We start from the raw sequence: 26811 nt of genomic DNA, 5'->3' as shown, positions 1-26811 counted from the left end.
GACACAAGGGTGCATTTCGAGGATTGCATTAAAACAAATTACATTACACATGAGCCCTTTAAGATTCATGCCGTCTGACCTCTCAAAAAAGCTCCGGGCCGTAACCGATGACATTGGCAATAAGGTCCCGCCCCGGCCGGCTACCCAATTTCTTTTGTCAGCGTTAATCCAGGGGGCGCACGGTGGCGCACGCAAATCGGAATTAATTCATGGGGCATATTGGGCTCGGTAGCCATCTTGGTAGTGTACCGCTAGAGTACATTATGGAAGTCGGAGGTTCTACCTCCGCTCCAACCAGTTCTCCGTTCTCGTTTTGCAGACGGCAGACGGTGACCATGAAGGCGTCTATTCTTCTGTTAGTGTGCTTAGCGATTGTTGGGATCTCCACCTGTGACGCGTGGTGTAAGTAATACATTGGTTTTCTTGTATCGTTTTTAATATTACATGTACATTTATATATGAAAAGGCAAATGGGTTTACATTTTGATTGAAGTTAACTACTGATGCCACCCTTGATCTTGATTTTAAGGGTTTATTTCAAGGTCACAAAAATCAAATGTGGCCGGATCCTGATTAACGAGTCAATCTAAATGTATAACTTTGGTATTGTTGAAAAAAAAAGAGGGGGAAAGGTTTATTAAAGCTAATTTCTTTCGCAATTGAACTTCTATCTCAAAATTAAACATTGTAAAAAAAAAAACGTTGGGCAAAATGGGTTGATATGTAGACCAACGTTGGTCAACATATCAACAGGTTAAACTCTTGGGCAAAATTATTCCCAATAGTTGGACAATTTTTACCCAAAGTAGGTAATTTCAAACCAATGTTGGGTAAAATTATATTGCCCTACAGTGTTTTACCCATTATTGTTTACAGTGTAGCAACATGCTAACTAACGTTCATATCCTGGGATTCACGTCTGTTTGTAACGCCTAAATATCGCCCTATATAATACAGGTTGAGTAAACAAAAAGTGAAACCCAAATGACGGGACCATTGTTTAAGTGAAGTTCAGCATATAGCACTTTCAAAATGTAGGATATGAAAGAAAGCCCAATGCATAAGCTTTCTTTTAATAGTAAAAGAATCATTCAAATCATTTATGTACTTTTCAAGTTACGGAATTATAAACGCAACCACCTTTTTAAAGTTCTGTCCACGGATCATAAAAAAATGATGTGCGTTCTTTCAGCAAAACGAAAACAATTCACACACTTCCCCACGTGATTTGTTTTCATTTTGCTAAAAAATACTTACCTTCTTGTGATCCATGGACAGAACTTTCAAACGGTGGTTGTGTTTAAAATCCGTAACTTGAAAAGTACATGAGTGATCATTTGAATGATTCTTGTAGTAAAAGAACTTATGAATTCGGCTTTCACATCCTGGATTTTAAAAGTGCTATAGCTACATGCAGAACTTCACTAAAACAATAGTCCCGACATTTTGGTTTAGCTTTTTTGACTCACCCTGTACAGCACCCACCGTTATTTGCTGATTTCTAATTTTGCAGTAGGATTTAAAAAAAAAGGATAAAACCAGCTGCGAAAACGCATACTAGTCTATGATGAGGGTGAAATCTGCTTTTCACGGAATCTAAAAGTGAGGATGGAAATGGCTCACTTTTAATTATATTGTAACCAAAATAAATAATGTGCAGTCCAAAGATTATCGAATTGTATACAAATACGGTTCTTGAATTTTGATAATTGGTTTACCCGTGGCAGATATGGGGGGGGGGGGGGTGCAATACCCCGTACAGCCGCTGATTAATGCTATGATACTATCAGAATGGGGCCAAAAATAATAAATGGAATACTTATAAGTTCCTATCTTTATTCTCAAAATACTTAATCATGTCGATTAATAATAATGTCCAAATTCTGAAATTTGTTTTGTGTGTTGCCAATTACTGTACTGAGATTTCGTTTGCGATTATTTACCAAGCTACATTTTTTTTGTGTGAAAACCGGATTGGCAGAATTGAGTATAACTTTTCTTTCAGCTTAAAAAAAAAATCTTGAACGAAGTAAAAAGGGGAAACATTTTTACTTTTTAGCGGTACATTGCAGAAGCCACAGATTTCGCTGTGATAACAAGCGTCAATGTATTCCCTGGAGAAAAATTTGCAACGGACATCAGGACTGTCGGGACGGCTCAGACGAAGAAAGCTGCTCAGGTCGGTAAAAAACCCAACTAAACCTCACAAACTATTGACATTTAAGGATGAATAGGTTTTCAAAAGTGTCCCCCTTTTACAATATTCATACCTTAAAGAATTATAAAATACATTTGTACTCCTTTGTGACAATTTTAGGATAACCAGCACAGTAAACATTACAGTACCCGTAACCGACCACGGCATAAGTTGCTTGAATTAGTTCTTTATGTCTTTTGACCAAAGTGGTTTCTTGTTAATTCCGTCCTTAGTACCTTACCCGCGATCGATTTGTTTCATTGTAAAACATAAAAGAATAACAGCTTGTGATTGATATTATATTTAATTGTGGAGCTACATTTGTTTTTAGAACATTTGGTAGTTTTACTTTTTGTATCCAATAGGAAGAAGCAATAGCATTGAGAGTAGCGGGAGCAGCGGCAGTGGCAGCAGCGGCAGCGACACTTCGGAGGAAACGATTATCACTACAACAGCCCCTGTACTAACGACCGCTACAACAACAACAACAACAACAACAACCCCTGTACCAACGACCACTACAACAACAACAACAACCCCTGTACCAACAACCATCAAATCAACCCCTGTGCCAACGACCGCCACAACAACAACCACTGTAGCAACGACCACAACAACAACCCCTGTACCAACGACCATTACAACAACGCCTGTGCCAACGACCAACACTACAACAACCCCCGTACCAACGACCACAACTACGACAACCCCTGTAGAAACGACCACCACAACAACAACCCCTGTACCAACGACCACAACAACTACAACAACCCCTGTACCAACGACCACCACAACATCAACAGCCCCTGTACCAACGACCATCACAGCAACAATCCCTGTAAAAACGACCACTACAACAACAACAACCCCTCTACCAACGACCATTACAACAACGCCTGTGCCAACGACCTCCACTACAACAACCCCTGTACCAACGACCACAACTACGACAACCCCTGTAGAAACGACCACCACAACAACAACCCCTGTACCAACGACCACAACAACTACAACAACTCCTGTACCAACGATCACCACAACAACAACTCCTGTACCAACGACCACTACAACAACAACAACCCCTGTACCAACGACCACCTCAACAACAACCCCTGTACCAACGACCATCACAGCAACAACAACCCCCGTACCAACGACCAACACACCAAGCACCCCTGTACCAACGACCATCACAGCAACCCCTGTGCCAACGACCACCACCTCAACAACAATAACAACCCCTGTACCAACGACCATCACAACAACAACAACCCCTCTACCAACGACTATCACAACAATGCCTGTGCCAACGACCTCCACTACAACAATCCCTGTACCAACGACCACAACAACGACAACCCCTGTAGAAACGACCACTACAACAACAACCCCTGTACCAACGACCACAACTACAACAACCCCTGTACCAACGACCACCACTACGAAAGCCCCTGTAGAAACGACCACCACCACCACCACCACAACAACAACAACAACAGCAATCCCTGTACCGACGATGACGACCACCACAACAAGCACCCCTCCACTTGCGACCAATCCATTTGAAGTCCCTTCCCCGGCGACCACCCAGTTCGACCTCCTTCAACCAGCAACCACTTCGTTCGACCTCCCTCCATCGACAACCACCCCGTTCAATGTCCCTCCACCGGCGACCACCCCGTTTGACCTGCCTCCATCGGCGATCACCCCATTTGACCTGCCTCCACCGGCGACCACTCCGTTCAACCTACCTCCGCAGCCAATCACTCAGTTCGACTTCACTACTCGGCTGACCACCTCCTTTGACCGTTCTCAACAGCTGACAACTATGTTCAACGTCTCTCCACAGCAGACCACTCTGTTTGATCTCTCTCCCGAGCCTACCACCCCGTTCGACCTGGCTGCGCTGCCGACCAAGGCCAAGACCAAAGCCAAGGCCAAGGCCAAGGCCAAGGCTAAAGCCAAGGCCAAGGCCAATGCCAAGGCCAAGGCCATGGCCAAGGCCAAGGCCAAGGCAAAGGCCAAGGCAAAGGCAAAGGCCAAGGCAAAGATAAAGACGAGGGCTTTGACTCTCAAGGCTAAGGCCAAGGCAAAGGCCAAGGCAAGGACGAAGTCGATGGCTTTGATTCTCAAGGCTAAGGCCAAGGCCAAAGCAAAGGCCAAGGCAAAGGCGAAGACGAAGGCTTTGACTCTCAAGGCTAAGGTCAAGTCCTCGACCCTCCAGGCCAAAGCAAAGACAAGGGTTGGAGTTACTCTGTCATCCAAAGCAAAGGCGCAGGCAAAGGCGCAGGCAAAGGCAAAGGTTGGAGCAAATGCTCTGTCATCCAAGTCCAAGGCTTTGACCCTCAAGGCCAAAGCCAAGACTTATAAGGCCAAGGCAAAGGCAAAGGTAAGAGCAAAGGCTCTGTCATCAAAGGCGAAGGCCAAGGCAAAGTTTGGAGCAAAGGGTCTGTCATCCAAGGCCAAGGCGAAGACCAAGGCTTTGACCCTTAAGGCCAAGGCCAATGCTTATAAGGCCAAAGCAAAGGCAAAGGTTGGAGCAAAGGCTTTGTCATCAAAGGCGAAGGCCAAGGCAAAGGTTGGAGCAAATGCTCTGTAATCCAAGGCCCAGGAGAAGACCAAGGCCTCGACCCTCAAGGCCAAGGCAAAGGCCTATAAGACCAAGGCAAAGGCCTATAAGGCCAAAGCAAAGGCAAAGGTTGGGGCAAAGGCTCTGCCATACAAGGCAAAGGCGAAGGCCAAGGCAAAGATTGGAGCAAATGCTCTGCCATCCAAGGCCAAGGCGAAGGCCAAGGCTTTGACCCTTAAGGCCGAGGCTTTGACTCCCAAGGCCAAGGCCACTAAAGCTTTGAACCTCAAGTCAAGGTCAAGGTCAAGGCCTTGACCCTTAAGCCTTAAGGCTAAGGCCAATGCTATACCCTTTAAGGCCAAGGCCCTGCTAATATATAAAATGACTACTAATAAAAAAAATAATATAAAAGGATACTTTGATGACGAACATGGCATATTGTTCGAGTTAAACCAACTGGTTCTTCTGAGAACCACACAACTCACAAAGACATATCATCCACATAGTGTTAACGCAGACCTTGCAATCATTGATCATGTCTACCATGCAAACCCTTAAGTCTAATATAAAACTAGTCACATCATCAAGAATCGCAGGTATTATAGGTTCATGCGGTGAATTTTTCTTACACAATTTGTGCAACTTTATACTCCTCTTAAATGTATGGAAACTATTTGACATGACTTGCAGCGTCGCGCAGTGTGTCTGCATGGGTGCGTCGTAGTGAGTGTCTTCATGCGTTGTAGTATTCATGAAGCGTCGCGGTGTGTGTCTTCACGCGTCTCGGTGAGAGTCGTTAAGCGTCGCAGTGAGTGTCGATGGCGTCGTTGTGAGGGTCGTTAAGCGTCGCGGTAAGTGTCGTTAAGCATCGCGATAATAAGCGTTCTTAAAGGAACATTAAGTCCTGGAATAGGCCCACATGGGCCACAAAACGCGTTTTTTAAACAAATCATTTGTGACACGTGTGAGAAATAACATTTTGTGTATTGGTGTTGTGGGTATTCGATAGTCAGTGTGAGGGGCTGGTTCTTCCACACTTTCATCTGTAGCCCTCACCTCGAGTGGCCTTTGGCCTTGTGATGGGCGATTTGCATAACAAAATAAGAAAACAAAATAAAGAACGTGACTTCCTAGTTTTTGACCAATCATAGTGGACTCTTTCTATATCGGGTCTTCGGTCATTGACCCATTGCGTGTCATAGACAACGGCTGTTGTTGTTTTACAAAACACTGCATTCGAATTGAATGCAGATTTTTTTGGTGCTAAGACTGTAAGCAAAGAATCCTTAGTTACGGGATGAACGCATGCGCAGAAGCCAATTCCTCGCTAACGCGTGAAATGCGCTTCATGTAAGCACAGCATTTTCTGCTATAGTGAGCAGGATTTTTCGCTAACTGTAAGCATAGCCAAGAAATTGAGCCCAGATCTGCTATTTGCATAACGAAAAAAATAATACACTATAATATACAAAGTCACATCAGAACTACACAGACTGCCTTTTCATAGCCTCCCCTGCCCCCAGGGGCATTGCATGATGGTGAGGGTGGGGTGTCTAAGCCGCAATGACTATGATAATGCCCCTTTTGTGCCCACAACTGTGGTCACAAATTGAGCGAGGAATTCGCGTGTGTCATAACTGTTTATTATTCCATTGTATACATATACACTCTTCAAAACAATAAACTGTTCAGGATCTTCAAAAAAAGAAAAGAAAAAAGTGTCCTCTGAATAGAGCCCGAAAACAAGGATCACTCCAGTGAAATCTCCGAGTGAAAACAGGATCAGAATGGTACCGATTGAAAGGTGAAAATTCGGCTCGGGTGATTATCAGCATCCAGACTCTAAGCAGTCTTAAACATAATGTTTAAAACCGGCCAAGCACACATTTGTTCCCTTAATTTAAATACATGTATTTTAAACAAGGATCACTCCAGTGAAGTGGAGCAGGATTTATAATTATGAACAGTACAGAATGAAATGGGAAAATTAAATGGGCTTTTTCACCAATGGCGGCCATGCTAGATACTTAGCATGTACTCTGACTTGTTAATCACGTTGCCGTGAATTTTAGTCTAAATAGAATAATTGATAGGTATTGGAAATGGACATATTTTTTTACTTAAATGTATGCCGACCGATACTTTCAAATCGTTTACCGTTGCAATAATGGGCACACCACAGAAGTGCGTTTTAGTTCTATGGTGAAATATGGAAAAGTCATCAAATATCATATTGATCACGCAATTACAAATTTGGAGGACAGCGTCAATCTTAAAGACACATACCGCGCCGGCCGCGTGACACACACTACACCCGCACACACCGCCGCGTGAAGACACACATCGCGCAGCGTGAAGACACACCCCGACTTGTTTCACATACCTAGTGTGGACTTTCCTTTCTTTTCGTGTAGTTAAGGAACACCAGTGGAAAAACTCATTTTTCTCAAACTGTGAAAACTCTTACAACCCAATTTTTTTTCAATGATTCCCTTTAGTGTTTCTCTTCATTCTGCTACACATAAACCTAACCCAAAAATGCCTCTAAACCTGTTTTCCAGAAATGGGGAAACACTGTGTGGACGTGGGCAAGTCCACACTTCGTCGCTGCTACCTACATTATGTGGACGTCTTTTGTTCGGAAGTCCACACTGCGTATGTAAGACAAGCTCACACATCCCGGCGTAAAGCTTGGGCACACCCAGCCTTACCTTAATTACCTACTGTGAACATCCCTTTGTATTCCTGTATGTAGTTAAGAAAACCCGGAATGAAAAAAACTTATTTTACTTGCACTGTGAACAACTGTTTCAGCCCATTTTTGTTATCAAGATTTCCTCGAGTGCTCCTCTTCATTTTGCGACACATAAACCTAACCCCCAAATGCCTCTAAACCTGTTTTTCAGATAGGGGGGAACCTAGTGTTGGCGTGTGCAAGTCCACAAAGACTTCGCGCTAGAACACTTATTATGTTTAACTTTGCTGTTTATTGGTTGGCATAGTTTCTCGCCACTTGATTTTTAAAAGTGAGAGGTTGTATAGACCATGTGCCATGTGACGTCATGCCGACTGGCAACTGCCGGGCAACCCAAACAGTCAAGCATCTATTGCATGTTATTTGGCCCACATTATAGTTTTATGCCAACACTTTTAAACCACTCATATTTAAGAGATATACATGCAGTGCACAAGAGAACTGTTTGCTGTAAGTTGGCATCACATGATCACAACATCCATTTTCTAATGTCACATGGTGTATGGCATCATATAAAACTTAGCTCTTTTTACTTAATGAGCCTCGCCCGCTATAACGTGCATTCAGAATGATTAAAAATGGGAGAAGTGTAAACACGAAATGTCGAGGGGCTACTAGCTTAAGAATATTAATTCCTGGTTGTATCTCTTCAAACATTATTATTCCTGAAGTTCCATAAATGTTTCTAACAGATTTGAGCACTCACGTAACACAAGGTGGTATATCCCGAAGAAAACGCTCTTTCCCCTACAAATCGCTCTTTGCCCTAGAAAAGTAGCAACCACAAATATTCAACATTTAACCAAATTGGTTAACTTTTCTCCCAGCGAAAATCAGCGTCGCGTGTCAACGACGTACATTTTGTGAACGTTAGGAATAGACCATTATCATGTTGCAGCCATTTGATTTTTTTTTTCCCATTCAGATCAGTGTAACCAAAGCGAGGCTGGAAGGAAAAAATAGCCTGGTTCCTTTTTGCACAAAAACATTATCATATAGTACTGTTATTGGATACAGGGAACATGACTTAAATGATGGAAGCGTGATATAGGTCTATAGGCCTTTCTTTTGTTTGTAAACATTGGCGCCATTTTGTATGGGCTGCCGTAAGCGCATAAATTGAAGCCGTGGTTGGCAACATATTTTTCCCAAAAAGTCATCATAACGCCATCAACACATAGTAAAAAGGCATATGTGGGAATTATTTTGCAGCTTTGTTGAAAATGTTGTATTTTCAAGTATCAAATAATAGTTTGGTGATCTGTAATAACTCTTCTCCATTTTTGCTGTGTTGAACCTTCCATAGTTTTGCAGGCCGTGGTTGGCAAAAATGCAGTTTGCCAATCAAGCGCAGAAAGGTCTATATTATGTTACTTTCAGAAATTTAAGTACACGTAGAATAAACCCCTGCGTGAATAAAGTTTGACTTTGTAAGATTGTAGACGAAAATGACTTGATACTCCAAGTGTCTGTTATTTTTCGTTTCTTTCAGGTTTGTGTTTTTCCAATTGAGTTTATTTATAGGAATAACAGTGTGAGGACCCGGTCTTCACTGCGTGATAATGACCGGGTTGGGGGATGGCCGTATAATGGACTGAGCCGAAGGACGCAGTGCAGACCGCGTCCAAACACTGTTATTCTTATAAATAAGTATCTTTTTAATGAAACAAACGGTTAAAATGCTCCGAATTTGCGACTTTTCTTTCGGCGATACTTCCAGACTTCTTGAGTTCATGTTCAGGGGCCATATTTTAGCTTAAATGCGTTGTTATCATCACCCTAGCCCAGGTTGGACGACGACTTCACTGCATTACGACTGACGTCCAGAATATGAACTTCTACTGCCATAGCGAAAAACAAAATTACAACAATTTTTTTTGTATATTTTTACCTGACGGAGGCGCTGAGATTTCGTTTACATATTCCTTGTGTTTAGAATTACAAATATGGCCGGTTTAGAAAAAAGGGGAATAAAAGGGGAAAAATTACGTAATCAAATCACGCGGCCGAGGGGGCGGGGCGGAGACAAGCCACGTACATCGAAGCGATGCGGCGGCGGGATGTTGGTCTCATGACACAGTACAGGGGAGCTGAGGACCCTAATGCTGGATAGGGAAGAGTGGAGGGCGGCGACCAAGTACCGATTTGGTGTAGGCTAGACTACACCCTTGCATCGCATCGCATTGCATCGCAGACCCTTGAAATGGTAAAGTAGATTGCCAATCTAAAACAACAAACATTGGCGATCTCCCGACTAACGTGCACCTTCACATGAATGATTTGGAACATGAACTGACTATGATATGCGCGAGTTAACCTTCTCTGCATTCATTGTTCCTGGATAAACTCTTTAGTCACTTAGCGCCCGAAACCGCCCTGCCTATTACTCACTCTCGCGCCCGAAACCGCCCGAACACTACGGTATTCGCATAAGGTCTATCATAACTTCACTGTGAGTAGTGGAACCACGATTCCGCGCAGGTTATGTGGTCGAACGTCTCTCGCATTGGTATCCCGCTTTCTTATCGTTGAGGGCGTAAATGTGCACCGTGGGAGCCATGGTGGGAGCCTATAATGTTACCAGAATTCGCGCCCTCCTCTGCCTTAGCCATTGTATTGGCGATCAAACTCCTTATAGCCTCATTAGTACCGTATGCGTGCGACATGCGCGCCAGCCTGAAAATTGGTCTCTTTTAATTTTGTTCGCCTGATTAGTCAGGACCCAATTTCATGGTTCTGCTTACAATAAGCGCGAAATGCCGAGCTAAGCTAGGCTGCATGTAGACTTAATTTCACGGGTTCAAGTTAGCGAGGATGTGTGGCTCACATCACGCGCATGCGTACAGCCCTTAATCTTAATAGGATTCTGTGCTTACAGGGTTAGCACAGAATGGCGATCGTAAGCGCGGAATTCTGAGGTAAGCAGAGCCATAAAATTAGGCCCTGATCCCCATCACATGTATGGAGATGCAGACCAAAGACTCGTTAACCTAAACGAGGCAAACCTAGTCGAGCTGGACCCAGAGTGCACAATGTTCAATTGATTCCGAATGGCTACTCGCGGGAAGTCTTTTCATGCATCTTGTGACAGTGGCGCACCCAGGATTTGGCTGGGGGGGGGGGGGGTGCTCACATTTATTTTTAGACGTTTTAATTTGTTTTCACAAAATGTTGCCCAAACGTTTTTGCCCCCCCCCTCCAAAATGGGACGGACTATTTTAACATTGGTGGCACCATTGACACCCCTATTATGCTACTCGAAAATAGGCCACATGCATATCAACGCGGTCAAAAAGTGGGACTAAAAAAATCGACAAAAACAAAATATATAAAAAAATTGACAAAGGGGGGGGGGGGCTCAAGCCTCCCGAGGCCCCGCCCCTTTGGTGCGCCACTAATCTGGTCTACACACATTACCACATTAAAACAAATTCTACCAGACAGCTGTATGAAATTGGGCCCGGGTATATCCGTTGAAAACTAAGGTCTCTGGACCCTTGTTGACCTTCATCTTAAATGACGTATTCACATAGGCTGTTCCAGACCGTGTCTATTTTAATTATTAATATGAAGTTTTGTTTAATACAAATACCACTATGATAAAAACCAGGTCATCCAAGTGATTGAATTAAACTGACATGTGTTCTTATTTACGCTGTGTGGTCCAGATGTCTACCGGTCAGGATGTCTACACAAAAATAAAAACATACGGACATTCCATAGAAAAATAAATACATAGCCGACACCCCTTTGCCAAAATATGGGATGCCTATATATAGGAAGGTGTAGCAGATATAAGAGGACAGGATACTTGGCGAGAGAGGAGGAGACGAATTGATCTTGTGGCCACAATCTGCGAGAACACAGAGATTGTAAAAGGTAGGCGTCATATTCCATTTATATCGCTAACCAAATAACGGAACATTTTTTTTCATGGAGATTTTACCCCACAAATATAGTTAGCCCGTTTTTGCTCTGTTGAGAATGTCTACAAGCAGCGTACATCATGGCACTGCGGTGGCCCGATCGGGCACTATACTCAAAAATTTTGACTGGTTACAGTGCTCTCTATGAAACTCAATAAAACTCAAACAACTTTTACTCATGGGAAACTAAAACCGTTCTTTTAATCGTTGAATTGCTCAAAGTTGAGTTGCTTATGAGTTAATTGTTGAATTAAAAACAGTAGAATTATAAAACTGAAATTTTTTTCCTTAACTTTTTATAAAATTTTGAACAGAGGTGAGTTATAAAACACATATGGACTGTCGTAATTCGGTCCCTAGTGCACGTATATACCCCCCTCAGGCCTGTGAGTGACCAGAAGAGGGGCAATAGCACACTCTTCTGGTCACTACTGAAATGTGTATTCTTGTGGAGACATTTCTTTGTTCTCGTGTAGTAAAGTTTTCGAGTTTGAAAGTGAAGTTTCAAAATGCTCTTATTTTAACCAGAATTAATATCCTTGGCTAAAAATTTTGAATTAATATCCCTTTTCTAAAACTCTTCCATTTGTGACAGATTTCCTAGTTTTTGAGTAAAATCCATATATCTATTTCGTGAAAATCTTGTGGAGACGTATTCATCTATAGAAATTGTCCTGTGGAGACGTATACAATCTTTTGTTCCCTATTGTACACACGTCTCCAGAGGGCACGGTGTATCAGGGACTGTGCACTAGTGTATGTGTATTATGCAGTGGGCGGGATCCTGGATAGATTGTGCGCAAAAACATTCAAAAATAACAAAACCTTTTTTTCAAAGGGTTTCTCACCACAAAAATGACTGAAAGTTTCTTTTCATATCAACATAAGATAGAAATTGAAATCGAGTTTGTTGAAAAAGCATGGCCAGTATACACTTTCAAACTAAGGCCGCGTAAACATGCATACTACGGCTGGAAATTATAGACGCGCCTATGGCAGCGGCTGCACCCACTTCTCATAGACCCGTGTGTTATCTGCAGCCAGAGCCAAGTAATTCGGATGCAGCGTAATTTCCCAGACCGGTAAGGTTTTCAACTCACTATCGACCATGCCAGTCCAGAAAAACCTTAAATATCAGAAGAAATGTTCATCTTGTATGGCCAAAAATGCTAATCTTAGCCAAACCTATTTTCACCCTTTTAGCATTCATGGCTTCAAACCTTTCGGAAAACACTTTGTCCGTATCTGATGTTATTGACAATTTAAGATAAGGTTCGATAGCCATTTTGGTAGTGTGCTGCTGCGGTATTATGGAAGTTGGAGGTTCTTCCTCCTCTCCAATCAATTTTTCGTTCTCGTTTTGCAGACAACAGACAGTGACCATGAAGGCGTCTATTCTTCTGTTAGTGTGCTTAGTGATTGTTGGGATCTCCACCTGTGACGCGCACTGTAAGTAATACATTGGTATTCTTTGTCTCGTATTTATTTTATTGCATGTATAATTATATGAGAGGGAAAGAGGGCTAACATTTCGATTGAAGTAACCCATATGGATACCAACCTTTGATTTTTGATTTTAAGGGTTAATTTCAAGGTCACAATCACAAATATCAAATGTGGCAGGATCCCGAGCAACAAGTCATGAATGGCCCTTCCATGTATCAATCGGAATGCCCACGGTGTATAAAAAAAGGTAATCCAAAAACAATTGGCTGAATATGTAAAAAGTTAGGAAATTATACACTGTCAAAGTGGTCCATCTTACAAGGATGGTTCATCAGCTTTCAATTGATATCTTATTTGCATCTTTTCAGTCATGAATGACAGAGCAACATTTTCATTGCAATACAAAGACCCCAAAACCTCTATTTTCCAAGTTTGGCGAATAAGTGGTGAGTCAAGCTGTCGGATGAATACGCTGTCGCTGTGGAAAATGCCTAAAAAAAGGGGTATCTTAGAGATGTTGCTTAAAATGATACATCATGTTGTCCATAAGTAATTAATCATTTCAAAGATTTTGTGTTTCTCATAAAAACTAGCAACCCAATTTCAATTTTATTTTTGAACATAGCGTGCAATGGGCATAGCCAAAGCCATGCCAAGTTGGACCGGCGTTCAAGCTATGTTTTGAGTACAAATTTCCATTACGTAGTTATTATTTAAAAGAATAAACAAGGAATCTTTGAAATGATTGATTAATAATGAAACAGGATATTCCATTAAATTTATGCTCAAACACTTTCAACATGCCACCCCTCCCATTTTGCGCATAATCCACTGCGACTGCGAACGTTTTTGGACAGATCAATTCACCACTGAACCAGGTAAACTTGGAAAAAAAATGGGTGTTTTGGCCTCGTAATGATGAGCAAAATCTCTGAAATGATCAATCTTTCGTGAACAACTTTATTTCGTACCATTTTATGCACCGAAATCTCTAACTGTCGAGCGCATTCAACCGACAGCTTAAAGCACCACTCGAATTCGGCAAACTCGGAAACAGAGGTTTGTTGGCCTAAATTTGTTTTGAAATCAATGGTGCTCGGTCATTCGTGATTGAAAAGATGCAAACAGGATATCAAAAAAAGTTAAAGAACTGCACCTTTAAGATGGAGCCTCCTTGACAGTGTCGAAGTTCATAGCTTTTACATATCAACCTATTATTTTTTTATTACTTCGTTTCATACACCATGTACAACTTTGGTACTGCTAAAAAAAGAGGGAAAACAAAGATATCATTGCTAAAAACAAATAGCAATTTAAAAATGAAATCAAGTTTTCGAGGTCGAACTTGAAAAATGCAAATAAATATAAATATTTTCATTGTTTTCCATAACCTTTACTTTTTTTTTTACATTCATTCAGTTTTTTTTTTACAAATATTTTGAAAACCTTGATTTTTAAATTTCAACCCCGTCTCCAAGGGCGGATCGGGGGGGGGGGGGGGGGGGGGGGGGCAAAGGGGGCCATGCCCCCCCCCCAAAAACGAAACCAAACTTTTTTTTGTTTTATGTGACATCGCAATAAAGGCAGGCAATGAGTACACCAGCATCTTTTCCTCAAAAAACAGTGGTCAGAAATTGCCTCAGATTGCACCACAGAGCATCTAGAATCCCCAAAAAAATTTCCAAAATTTTTTTGGGCCCCCCAAAAAAATTGTGTTCTGGATCCGCCCTTGCCCGTCTCTTGTAGTTTTTTCGAAACTGCGATTTGCCGATACTGATTTTTAACGATGTCAAGGAAATCCTCTCGGTTTCTTTTCTTTTCAGACATTCGATGCAGGGGGCACAGATTCCGGTGTTATACTGCATGGTATACTACAAAATGTATTCCTAGGAGGAAAGTTTGCAACGGACGTAGGGACTGTGCAGACGGTTCAGACGAGGCTAGTTGCCCAGGTTGGTGGAAGTTAGGAACTGTATTACATTTTCGCTCGTACCTCCGCCCTGCAAACAGGCAGTGGCGTAGCCACGGGGGGCGTGGGGGGGGGGCGATAGCCCCCCCTCCAAACCTTGTCGCTCCCCCCCCCAGTCCCCCCCAGTCCCCCCACATGATCTACATGACGCCCCCCCCCATGAAATGTTCCAGCCCCCCCCCCCAGCGCCCCCCCCCCCCCCCCACTGAAAAATTCCTGGCTACGCCACTACAAACAGGACGCTGGGATACGCTGATGAGCTTCACAGAATCTTGTGAAGGAAGTGGGGAAGGCATCCTGGGTAATTTATCACGACCTATGAATCAAGCATCTTGCTGCAGCTGTTCAAGACCGCAGTTAGCCACTGCGCACAAATGCTATCCGAAAACTTTCGCATAGAGATTTCTTTCTTTCTCACACGTTCCATACCGGATTTTGATTACTTTTTCATTGCGGACAATGTGGACAAATTTTGAGCGTCGCATTATGCAATCATTGACCGTTCGTGAATTCATGGTGAATTCGAAACGGAGCCTGAGCAAGTGACGGGAATTGCAAATTTACATCGCAGATAAGTTTTACAGATTTTCCAACCTTATGACGCTTTTCAACGGAAAAATATCTATGAATTGGAATAAAAAAAGTATTGAATCAGTCTTAACGGCCGTTTAAAACCTTGCGGCAGAGTTATGGCCGTGATGACTCGCAGGTCACAGTTCACGCAAAATCTATCCAATCAGAGCGTGAATTCATCAACGTATACCATAACACTTATTGAGGCAATTTTGCAATTGAACTTCTCTCTCAAAATTAAGGAGTGTACAAATGTGTGTGTAGCAACATGTTAACCTACGTGCACATCATGGGATTCGCGTCTGTTTGAAATGCCATGATATCGTCCTTACAGCATCCAGCCGTGTTTTGGCGAGTTTCCAATTTTGCAGCAGGATTTCACCCCTCTCCCCAAAAAGGGACAAAAAACAGCTGTGAAAACGCATATTAGTCTCAAAAAAGTTGTAATGAATTATGCAATCTTATTTTTGATGCAGTCTAAAAGCGAGGATGGAATTGTCGCACTTTATATATTGTAACCAAAATAAATGTGGGTACTTTGAAGTGTGTTCGGTTCTTTAATTTTGATGAACGGTACCCGAGGCCGATCTAGAAGGAGGTGGTTGAGATGGGAGGGGGGGGGGGTGCGATCCCCTTTAACCGCTCAGATTAATGTGATGATACTGGTAGCCTTTTAGGGCCGAAAATATACCTTTAATAATGTAGATTAACAATAATGTCGATGGAAGTCTTTACCCATATCAAACATTCTGAAATAATGAATGTGTTTTGCCAATACTGGGATTTCGTTTTTACCATTGTTCACTTATATACATTTTTGTGGGAAAAGCCTCGATTGGCAAATTGGGTATATATAGGCCCATATAACTTTTTTTCGACTAAAACAAAGTCTAGAACGAAAGTAAAAAGGGGAAGCAACTCTAAACAACTGTAAATCAACGTATATTCTTTTTAGTGGTACATTGCGGTAGGCATAGATTCCGCTGTGATGACAGGCTTCAATGCATTCGCTGGAGGAAAGTTTGCAACGGACATTACGACTGTTGGGATCATTCAGACGAAGAAGGCTGCTCAGGTCGGTCAGAAAATACTCAATTTCACGAACTATTAAGAATTAATGATAAATAGGCTTTCAAAAGCGTTTCCCTTTTACAATATTCAACATTAAGGAATTTTAAAATCCTTTTTCTACACTTCTTTGAGACAATTTTAGGATAATCAGCACAGTAATTACAGTACCTGTAACCAACCATAAGTTGCTTGAATTAGTTTTTTAATTTATTCTTTAACCAACGCAGTTTCTTGTTAATTTCGTCCTCAATACCTTATCCACAATCGATTTGTTACAGCATAACACATCATAAGAGAATAACAGCTTGTGATTGCAATAATCGAGGAGCTATATTTTGCAAAAACATTGGTTATTTTAATTGTTAATCCAATAGGAAGTAGCAGTAGCAGTGGCAGTAGCAGTGGCAGTAGCAGTGGCAGTAGCAGTGGCAGTAGCAGTGGCAGTAGCAGCAGCGGCGGCGACACTTCTGAGGAAACAACCACCACCACAACAACAACCCCTGTACCAACGACCACCACCACAACAACAACCCCTGTACCAACAACCACCACTACAACAACCCCTGTACCAACGACCACCACAACCACAACCCCTGTACCAACAACCACCACAACAACCACCCCTGTACCAACAACCACCACAACAACCCCTGTACCAACGACCACCACAACAACAACCCCTGTACCAACAACAACCGATGTCCCTCCACAACCGACCACTCCGTTCGACGTCCCTCCACAGCCGACCACGCCCTTCGACGTCCCTCCACAGCCGACCACGCCCTTTGACGTCCCTCCACAGCCAACAACTCCGTTCGACGTCCCTCCACAGCCGACCACCCCGTTCGACGTCCCTCCACAGCCGACCACGCCCTTCGACGTCCCTCCACAGCCGACCACGCCCTTCGACGTCCCTCCACAGCCGACCACGCCCTTCGACGTCCCTCCACAGCCGACCACGCCCTTTGACGTCCCTCCACAGCCAACAACTCCGTTCGACGTCCCTCCACAGCCGACCACCCGTTCGACGTCCCTCCACAGCCGACCACGCCCTTCGACGTCCCTCCACAGCCGACCACTCCGTTCGACGTCCCTCCACAGCCGACCACTCCGTTCGACGTCCCTCCACCGGCGACCACGCCCTTTGATGTCCCTCCACAGCCGACCACTCCGTTCGACCTCCCTCCACAGCCGACCACTCCGTTCGACCTCCCTCCACAGCCGACCACTCCGTTCGATTAGTCAACAACAATAAGTCCGGCACCCCTTAACCGACCACGGCGTACTTAAAAGCTTTGCTTGAATTAGCCTCGATTATGATAACTTTTCCTCTACCTATTTGGCTCTAATGTGGATGTATCGTCCATGTATAGACGGTCACCCATTAAACTTAAAGGTATATTGTTTCACCATTTTTCTCAACTAAAATTGCCCTTTCACTCGGATTATTTAGCTTGATCCACTGCTGATAAAACACTTTGACGTAGAATTATGTTTAATCCAGTTTAACTTTTTCTTGCATAGTTTCTTGCAATTTGATTGGTAAAAGCGCGTGGTTGTCCTACAGACCATGTGCCACGTGACGCCATGCCGATTATGTCAACACTTTTAAGCAATTCATATTTCAAGAGAAAGACATGCAGTGCAGAAGAGAACCTTTTGCAGAAAGTTGGCATGACATGACCACAACATCCAATCTCGTAAACAAATGTCACGTGATGGGTGGCATCACATAAAACTCAGCTCTTTTAGTTTTTATTTATTATCTATTGAGCTTCGCCCGCATAACGTGCATTCCGAATTATATTATTGAAATAGGAGAAGTGTAAAAAGTGAAATGTAGCTTACAGAATAATTTATGTGTTGTATTGCTTCAAACATGATCATTCCTGAAGTTCTATCAATCTTTCAAACAGATTTGAACATTAAGTAAGATTTGAGGCTTTGCATGGAGGAGATACTAATAAATGAAAGGTTTGCGGAAACACCATGTGCGAATAATTTCTCAACTAAGAAAATGGTTCTGAAAAGAACCAGAGGTATAACCTCTTTATAAATAAAGAGTTTATACCTCTGGTTCTTTTCAGTACCATTCTCTTAGTTGAGAAAATATTCGCACATGATGTTTCCGCAAACCTTTCATTTATTAGATTTTAACACCAACACAAGGTGATATATCCCGCAGAAAACATTCTGATTGTAAATCGCTCTTTTCCTTGAAGAAACAACATTTTCAACTCACATTACCAAAGTGATAAACCAGATTGGTAAAGCCCCAGTCACACATTCACAGTTGAAGCTACGAATATCCACGGTTTACCAAGAATCAATCGATCACGATGAACCGTCGAGATTCGAGGAGAAATCGACTTTCTAAGAATGCACTACGGACGAATAGCCATGACTGTCCTAAGGTTTCCTACGAATGCACCACGGTTTGTCAAGAATATGGACGGACTAAAAAAGAATGTCGACGGTATTGCTTAGAATAATGATGTTAACGCCACGCGTGTCTGCGATTGGGCCACGGATGACCAAGGTTCTCCTACAATTGAATCATACATATTCGTTGTGCAACCTTTTGCAGTATCCTAGCATATCCGGGCATATCCGTAGTTCATTCGTAGCGAATTCGTAGAGATTTCTACCACGAGTGAGCTACGAATCTCCGGATGTCCGAATAGCCACAAATAACACTACGAATTAGTACGGTTGTCCTACGGATGTCCCACGGTTGCACTATACGGATTGATTTTCAAAACGATTCACCGCGGACAGTTTCAAACCTCCACGAATACCCAAGGAAGATGACGGATTACCAAAGACTAAGGATGAATACGGTAACGCCACGGTTTATCACGAATTTTAAACAATGGATATCCGTAGCTCCAAACCGTGAATGTGTGAGTGGGGCTTCATACTTTTCTCCCAGCAAAAGTCGGCGTCCAGTGCAGTGTCAATTAACGACGTACATTTTGTGAGCGTTTGAAGTATTCTGTCTCTTTCACAAATTTAAGTACACGTACAATCAAGCTCTGCGTGAATAATGTTTGACTTTGTAAGCTTTCGTTTCTTTCAAGTTTTTTTTTCAAATGATTTTATTATTCTATAATAAAGTAGGGTACATTGCAAGCATGAATCTTTTCGGTACATCTTGTGTTTCATGTTCGTTCGTGGTTTTGTACATTTGGGGTGTTGGAATTCGAGCGATGTGGAATTATGGTAGGTTGGCGATCGACTGGGCCGGTGATGGAGTCCTGAATTGTGCAAAGTTTGTTTAGGATAGTTTGTCCACCCCCCCCCCCCGGTTTATAAAGCCATCGTGCGTGTAGCGTGCAGTATAATGGCACATACATGCGGGGAGGGTTTGCATCGACCACAACACGAAGTCTATGGAACAGACGCTTGTACATCAATTATTCCTGAAGGCGGCTTTCATTGGCTGGTGCACGCGTTTGCGTAAAATTTAATATCGGACGTTCATTGTGTGGCTCTATCTGCACGCGTGAACGTCTGATCCGTAGACAACTCGTATGCGTGAACTCAGCTGTGTGGTTGCGAAGGCCTGAGGCGTCCCCGTTGTTAAAAAAAAAAATAGTCAGATTACGTAATCCGATTACGCAAAGGTTGCAGTCATGGAAGACCATATTAAATCGAGTCTTGTATGACCACAAGTTTTGGTTGAATTTAACAGAAACTATATTAACCCAAACAGTTGGTACGTTATAGAACACGGATATCCCACTTTTGAACACTTATTTCTTGACCAAAACGTTTTTAATTGATCGAATTAAGGGAACTCGGAGAAACATTTTATTATCAATCCAAGAGAATTGGTACATTGATAAGATCTGTCCAAGTAATTTTCGAGCCACGTGCTTTATAATGAGACGGAAAGCCATGTATTTTAAACGATTTTGTATATCCTATATTGTTGATGTACCCTAACGTGGCGCGGCCCCTAACATGGCGCACCTTGAATTTTTCGCCTGTATCGTCTAGCTAGAGCAAAAGTTTTAACTGAAATTTCACAAAAAGTGAAATTTTATCAAGTTCTAAACACTTTTGTTCATAAATCACGAATTCATTTACTCGTTACAAAGTTAGAAGAAAAAATATTTCGGCGCCTTTCTCCTATTTGATTTCAAAGTGCACAGTAAACCCTTTGAAAATGTCCCCTCAAAATAAGAAAATAATTTTCTGAGAAAATTCTAGTTGGGTATGTGGAGATAATAATGGTTTATCATAATTTATCAGCTTTACAGAAATTCTTTTATGTTAATTTGGAATTTTCCGAGATTTATTCAAGTGCGTCACATTCGGGAACACTCAGCTGATTTTGTGCCCAATATCCGGACGCCACCGTTTTTGAATTTCGGATTAAATTTCATGACACCGAAATTGTTCACAGAGGTTAAATAGCGTTCACAGAGGTTAAATCGCAAGTATTATAATAAGGTAAAAGTACCAGTATTTCACTGAATGAATTTGAAAATTGTCAACAACGAAGTTTGCAACATGAGGAAAGTCGGGGTATACGTCGAAGTGCGCCACGTTAGCGAACGCATGTCAAAATGTTCGATTATATTACATTTTAGAATTTCGCACAACAAAACATAAAACATGGCAATGACAACTATTTTAGTCAGTTACAGCCGCGTAACACAGTCATGTATCACCTTATAGAAGCGGGTTTGACACAGACACTTGATCATCAATTGATGTTGATCAGTACCAAGTTGATTCCAAACAGGACAACATCTCAACTAGAAATCATCTTCATTATCCTTTGTTCACTCTACATCTAAAAAGGACTGCTACAGATACTCTTTCCTACCATGAACAACAGCTCAGTGGAACTTACTTCCTACAGAAGTCATCAGAGAAGCTACTTCAGTGGAGTCCGTTAAGTCAAGGCTCCATGAGATGCAGTTGTCTTCAACACTAAGGGGGCCTACCAACAAAATTGTATAGGGATGCTGCTAGCCACCACGTGCCTGCAACCGTATATCCCATAGTGGAGTTTGCTTACAGTATGCCACAGATACAGATACAGATTATTTAGCGCGTTGGAGATAGATCATTTACCTCGAGACTGTCCTCCAGGTTCCTGTATTCTCTTGCGGCCACACGGCAAACTGATGCAGCGCAGTGAATAATAATGACCACATCAACAAACTGGAAAACGGTACAGCGCGAGCAGCAAGATTCGTCACAGGTGACTATATACCAAAATACATCACGTGTCACAGACATGCAGCAACATCTTCAATGGCCAGCTCTCAAGCATCGAAGAAAAGTCAGCAGGCTCACCATGCTTTATCGCTCCATCCATAAAGAAATTGCAGTTGACATCCATTATTACATCACCCCAGTAGAAAGATCACAAAGAAATAGACATCATCAGTGCTATATGTTTCCTTGAAATGCCGCACGCAAGCGTACCATAATGTTTTTCCCCAAGACGATTGTAGACTGGAACGAGCTCCCTGATGCACTTATTCATCAAACATTATCATCCCAATTTAACACAGCCCCTAGGAAAACATCTTGCATCACAACCTGAAGTCAAACTGGATGATGATGCCCAGCGGTGATGCCCAGTCAACTTTCTTAAGGTACTAAGATTCGTGCCTGGTAAGTGGTTGGGATCTCCACTGAGTAGCTATAACGTGCCCAGTCATAAGATTCGATACATAGAATCATTTTAAACTTACGCACTAACCCACTAAAAGCAATTACCAGATTGAAGGCATTTTATGCAAGAAAAACGCCTGCTGTGTCTCTGGCTTTAAGCCATTGGTTATGAGAAATTCCCCCTATATTTTTTTGCATGGATGGAGAGATGGATAGTGCGGCTACATAATTCTTACTAGTCCACATAACTGAAGAAAATTAGAGATACGCATCGATGTTTTCGCTGTCTTTATTTTTCTGTGCAGTATTGTCCTGTAAGCCGGGGTTCGGCCAGCAATGACATAACTTGCTATATATTTCTGGATTTATAGGCCATGACTGGCATGAGAAATTCCCCAGTATTTAGACCCAGCCGTTCGTGGAAATTACAAGTGAGTGTCAAGTTTACCGCTATAGTTACCGATTCTGTTCTGTTTTGAAACAGAATATCCTGGGGACAAAATCTCTGTTGCAGTAGGGACAAAATCTGCAAGGAGAAACTGTCGGGGACGCGATATCCTGGTAACGCCAGGAAAATCTGTTCTGCAGCGCGGAATATCCTGAAGGGCACGGAATATCCTGGGGGGGGGGGCACACGGAATATCCTGAAGGGCACAGAATATCAGGGGGGGGGGGGCACGGAATATCCTGGGGGGGGGGGGGCACACGGAATATCCTGAAGGGCACGGAATATCTTGGGGGCACGGAATATCCTGGTGTCGGAATCTTCTTCCACAACGGCTGACCAGAAAAAAAAGGCCTGGTTTCCAGCAGTATGGTGGCCCTGAAGGGACATATCACACATCTCATATAAAAGTCAAGGATGCCTCCAAAACGGAGAGGCCGCTTTCCAACTTTCTTCTACACCCTCCAATATATGCATCATATGTTTTGACACAAGGGTGACGGCTGTGTATTTAACTTCTCTAGGGACGTCCGTATGTTTTTGTTTGTTTTTATTTGTCCATTGGACATCTGGACCAAACAGCGCAAAGTATGCCTGTGTTGCTTCAGAATATAAGAACACCTGTCAGTTTAATTAAATCGCATAGATGACCTGTCTTAAATCAACGTGGTGTTTTAAAGGGAAAATACAACATTTGCAAACATCAACAAATAAAACTACCAAATCATTTTGAAATACCTTGCTGGACTGTTAGTGAATGACAGTGTAAAGCATCCTGTAAAATCATGGCACCTGGTATACTGTCATTTTCAAGAAAAGTGGTATTTTTGTATCAATTTCCAACGCTGATCGGCCGATCAGCGTTGGAAAAAACTTTTTTTTCCCAAATACTCGCCCCAATTGACCATCACACTTGTTTGCAATCGATTACAAACCTATGAACGGGTACGAGCCTGCTAGACTGGTTCCCTGACCTTACAATTCCCCAATGTATGTAAACTGCTCTGTGTCTTCTTATATGGAGTCAGGGAACCAGACTACAGGAAAATGATTGTTTTTCTTGGTTTTTATAGCATTTTCGAACCCAAAACCTCAAAAAAGTCAGTGTTACTATATTTGCTATATATTTCCAACCCCCAATTTCATCCATTTCTGAAAATTACAGCAAAAGCAAATGATGTATATTCCCTTTAAGTAAACATGCGGTTTTAGGTGGATTTGAAACGGCAATAATCAGGTGTGTATGCGTCTTTTTAAAAAGGAGGTCAAGCACAGGGTCCTGTGCTCCTATCCTGAGACCTTTGATTCAACGGATACCAGGGCCCAATTTCAGAGAGCTGCGAGGCAGGAAATACTATACTTATATGGAAAATGTACGGTAAATTCAGCTGGGAAACAGTCACAAGCTATAATCCCGTATTGGGCGCGAAACCTTTGAAGGAAAGTAGCCATTTTTAACAAAACCTTTTGAAAAGTGGGGTCACACTCTATGTGTTCCCGACCTGTTCACGTTAATTTTAACTATAGTTTGATAATTTCCAACTAAAATGTTTCAGTCACTATCAAACGCAGTTTAAGATTGCAACAATATCATTGCAAACTCTATAACCTTAAACTTTTAAACAAGTTGGAAGAAGTGATGAACTCGTGTTTTGGTTGAAGTTTATGACTGTTAATGTAAGTGAACACTTTCTGATAGAACACAGTTGTTTTATGTGACACGCTAGCGTGGTTATAATTGCGGCCTAGAATATTCGTGGTGGAAGTGCGTTCGGCGAGGACGGGAATAGTTATGAAAAAGTCGCAGTCATCTCTGTACCAGACTCAACGACTGACTTACTTACGGAAGCGTATTTAGGACATGACCGAAAATATTTTTTAAGCCCACTACTTCGCCCAGGCGGATTACTATTTCGCCCGGGCGGACTACTACTTCGCCCAGGCGGATTACTATTTCGCCCGGGCGGATTACTATTTCGCCCGGGCGGATTACTATTTCGCCCGGGCGGATTAGCATTTCGCCCGGGCGGATTACTATTCCGCCCGGGCGGATTACTATTCCGCCCGAGCGGATTACTATTCCGCCCGGGCGGATTACTATTCCGCCCGGGCGGATTACTAATTCGCTCGGGCAGACTACTAATTCGCCCGGGCAGATTACTAATTCGCCCGGGCAGATTACTAATTCTCCCGGCCGGGCAGACTACTAATTCGCCCTGGCGAATTAGTAATCCGCCCCGGCGAAAAAGTAATCGGATTACTATTTCGCCTGGGCGGATTAGTAATCCGCCCGGGCGATATAGAGGGCCGGAAATTTTTGTTTGGTCATGTCCTAAATACAGTTCCGTACTAACTCACTGACTGACTTCTTGTTGGCTGGCGAAAAGAGCTGGGCAGTGCTATCATATAGGATTACCCAGTAAGATAGTAAGAAACTAGCCATTCTGAATCAATTATATAGAACATTGTACACTCTGGGACAAGCTGGACTATAGGTTTGCCTTTTCTTTATTTAGGTTTATAATGAGTCTTGGGTCTGCATGGAGTGTGATGGGGATCAGGGCCTAATCTCATGATGACTCTGCTAACCTCAGAATTCCGTGCTTACTTTCACCATTCAATGCATGCTAAAACCAAGCTAGCACAAAAAAACTCTGCGCAAACCCAGTGGCAGTTAGCACATAATCCTTAGTTTAGGATGTACGTATGCGTGTGAGCCAAAAATCCTTGCTAACTCGTGAAGTATCCTAGCAGTTTCTTTTTAAGCTCTGGCAGGAGCTTTTGCATGCCACTTTGTGGTCTGTCTGTCTGTCCCCGAAAATTGACCAAGAATATTTGGCCACAAATAATTGACGAAAATTGACAAAAATAGCCCCAATAAGTTACCAACTTGTAATTGTTGGTACAACAATTGCTTGCTTGTTACTGGTTATGCGGGGAAGTTGGTGGTTCTCCTGTGGAGGACGTCGAACGGAGTGTGGTCGCCGGAGAAGGGACATCAGACAGAGTGGTCGCCGGTGAAGGGACGTCAAACGGGGTGGTCGCCGATGGAGGGACGTCAAACGGGGTGGTCGCCGGTGGAGGGACGTCAAACGGGATGGTCGCCGGTGGAGGGACGACGAACGGAGTGGTCGCCGGTGGAGGGACGACGAACGGAGTAATGGTCGCCAGTGGAGGGACGACGAGTGGAGTGGTCGCCAGCGGATATACGCACCCCAGTCGCCGATGGAGGGACGTCAAACGGATCGAGTGTTCACTTTGTATCCATGTCAAAAAGTTACGATGTCGTGAAAACATTTACGATGTCGTAAAATAAATTATATGTGTCTTTGATGTCTCTTCAGGGCCACAATAGTTCACATATCATTGTCTAATGATCAGACGTTCACGTGTGCAGAGCCACACAATGAACGTCAGATAATTATATCCGTGCATGTAAATTGTATGCGACCGCGTGTGCCAGCCAATCGGAGACGCTTTCTGATTGGTCAATGGCTGCCAAGTATTTCTCATACAACATCGGGTTGCCGAAGACACAATAGAAGGCGCCCTGTTAATGCATCTGGAGGCCAAGACGCAGTGTTGTTTTGCATTAATCTGCACGCATGGCAAACGCAAGAAGCGCTGATACTCTATTCCAAACTACATATTGGGGTCAAGGATGCACAAACTGTCCCCGCATGTAAGTGCCATACCGTTCAGTACATCACCCAGTCGCAAACCCACCATAATTCTACATCACTCGAATTCCAACGCCCCAAAAATACAAAACCATGAGGGTAAATGAAACTCAAGATATCTATAAGATTCATGTTTGCAATATAGTCTACTTTATTGAAGAATAATAAACTCATTTGAAAAACAAAAACAAAAACCCACAGAGCCAAACAGATTAACGTAGAGCTTGATTCTTAGTTTTCTTAATTTCTAAAGGTGACAGACCATTTCAAACGCTCGCAAAATGTACGTCGTTCCCACGTAAAACCGACTTCCGTTTGAAACAGTACAACACATTATATTATATTTTGACAGATAAAGAGTATAGTTTTGTTTATAGATTTGGCCATATGGTTCAAAAGAAAATTCAGGTAATATCCTCCAACATTTCTTTCTACACTGTTTAATTAATTCTGAATGCACGTCATAGGAGGCGAGGCTCAATAAAACAAGAGCTAAGTTTTATATGATGCCATATACCATGTGGCATTTGTTTACGAAATTGG

General features: G+C 42.7%; 1 protein-coding gene across 1 annotated transcript; it reads left to right on the top strand.

Annotated features, from left to right (window-relative positions):
* Positions 1-263: 263 nt before the first annotated feature.
* Positions 264-25943, top strand: LOC119730067 (mucin-2-like). The gene is made up of 9 exons (XM_038202852.1): positions 264-359; positions 2060-2183; positions 2563-4145; positions 4275-4775; positions 14717-14845; positions 16391-16514; positions 16881-17528; positions 25531-25848; positions 25933-25943. The coding sequence occupies exons 1-9, from the start codon at positions 264-266 to the stop codon at positions 25941-25943; spliced, it is 3534 nt and encodes a 1177-aa protein (XP_038058780.1).
* The last annotated feature ends 868 nt before the right edge of the window (positions 25944-26811 follow it).

This window comes from Patiria miniata, unplaced genomic scaffold (genome assembly GCF_015706575.1).
Source record: "Patiria miniata isolate m_02_andy unplaced genomic scaffold, ASM1570657v1 HiC_scaffold_22, whole genome shotgun sequence".
Taxonomy (NCBI): Eukaryota; Metazoa; Echinodermata; class Asteroidea; order Valvatida; family Asterinidae; genus Patiria; species Patiria miniata.
Note: the sequence above shows the minus strand (reverse complement) of the source record. Positions and strands in the feature narration are given on the sequence as shown.

Excerpts from the sequence above, each read along its gene's own strand:
- LOC119730067 (XM_038202852.1), top strand. The coding sequence starts at position 264 with ATGGAAGTCGGAGGTTCTACCTCCGCTCCAACCAGTTCTCCGTTCTCG. Across the intron at positions 360-2,059 it reads AGGCGTCTATTCTTCTGTTA|CGGTACATTGCAGAAGCCAC; the intron begins GTGTGCTTAGCG and ends TTTACTTTTTAG. Across the intron at positions 4,776-14,716 it reads AGGCGAAGGCCAAGGCAAAG|ACATTCGATGCAGGGGGCAC; the intron begins GTTGGAGCAAAT and ends TTTTCTTTTCAG.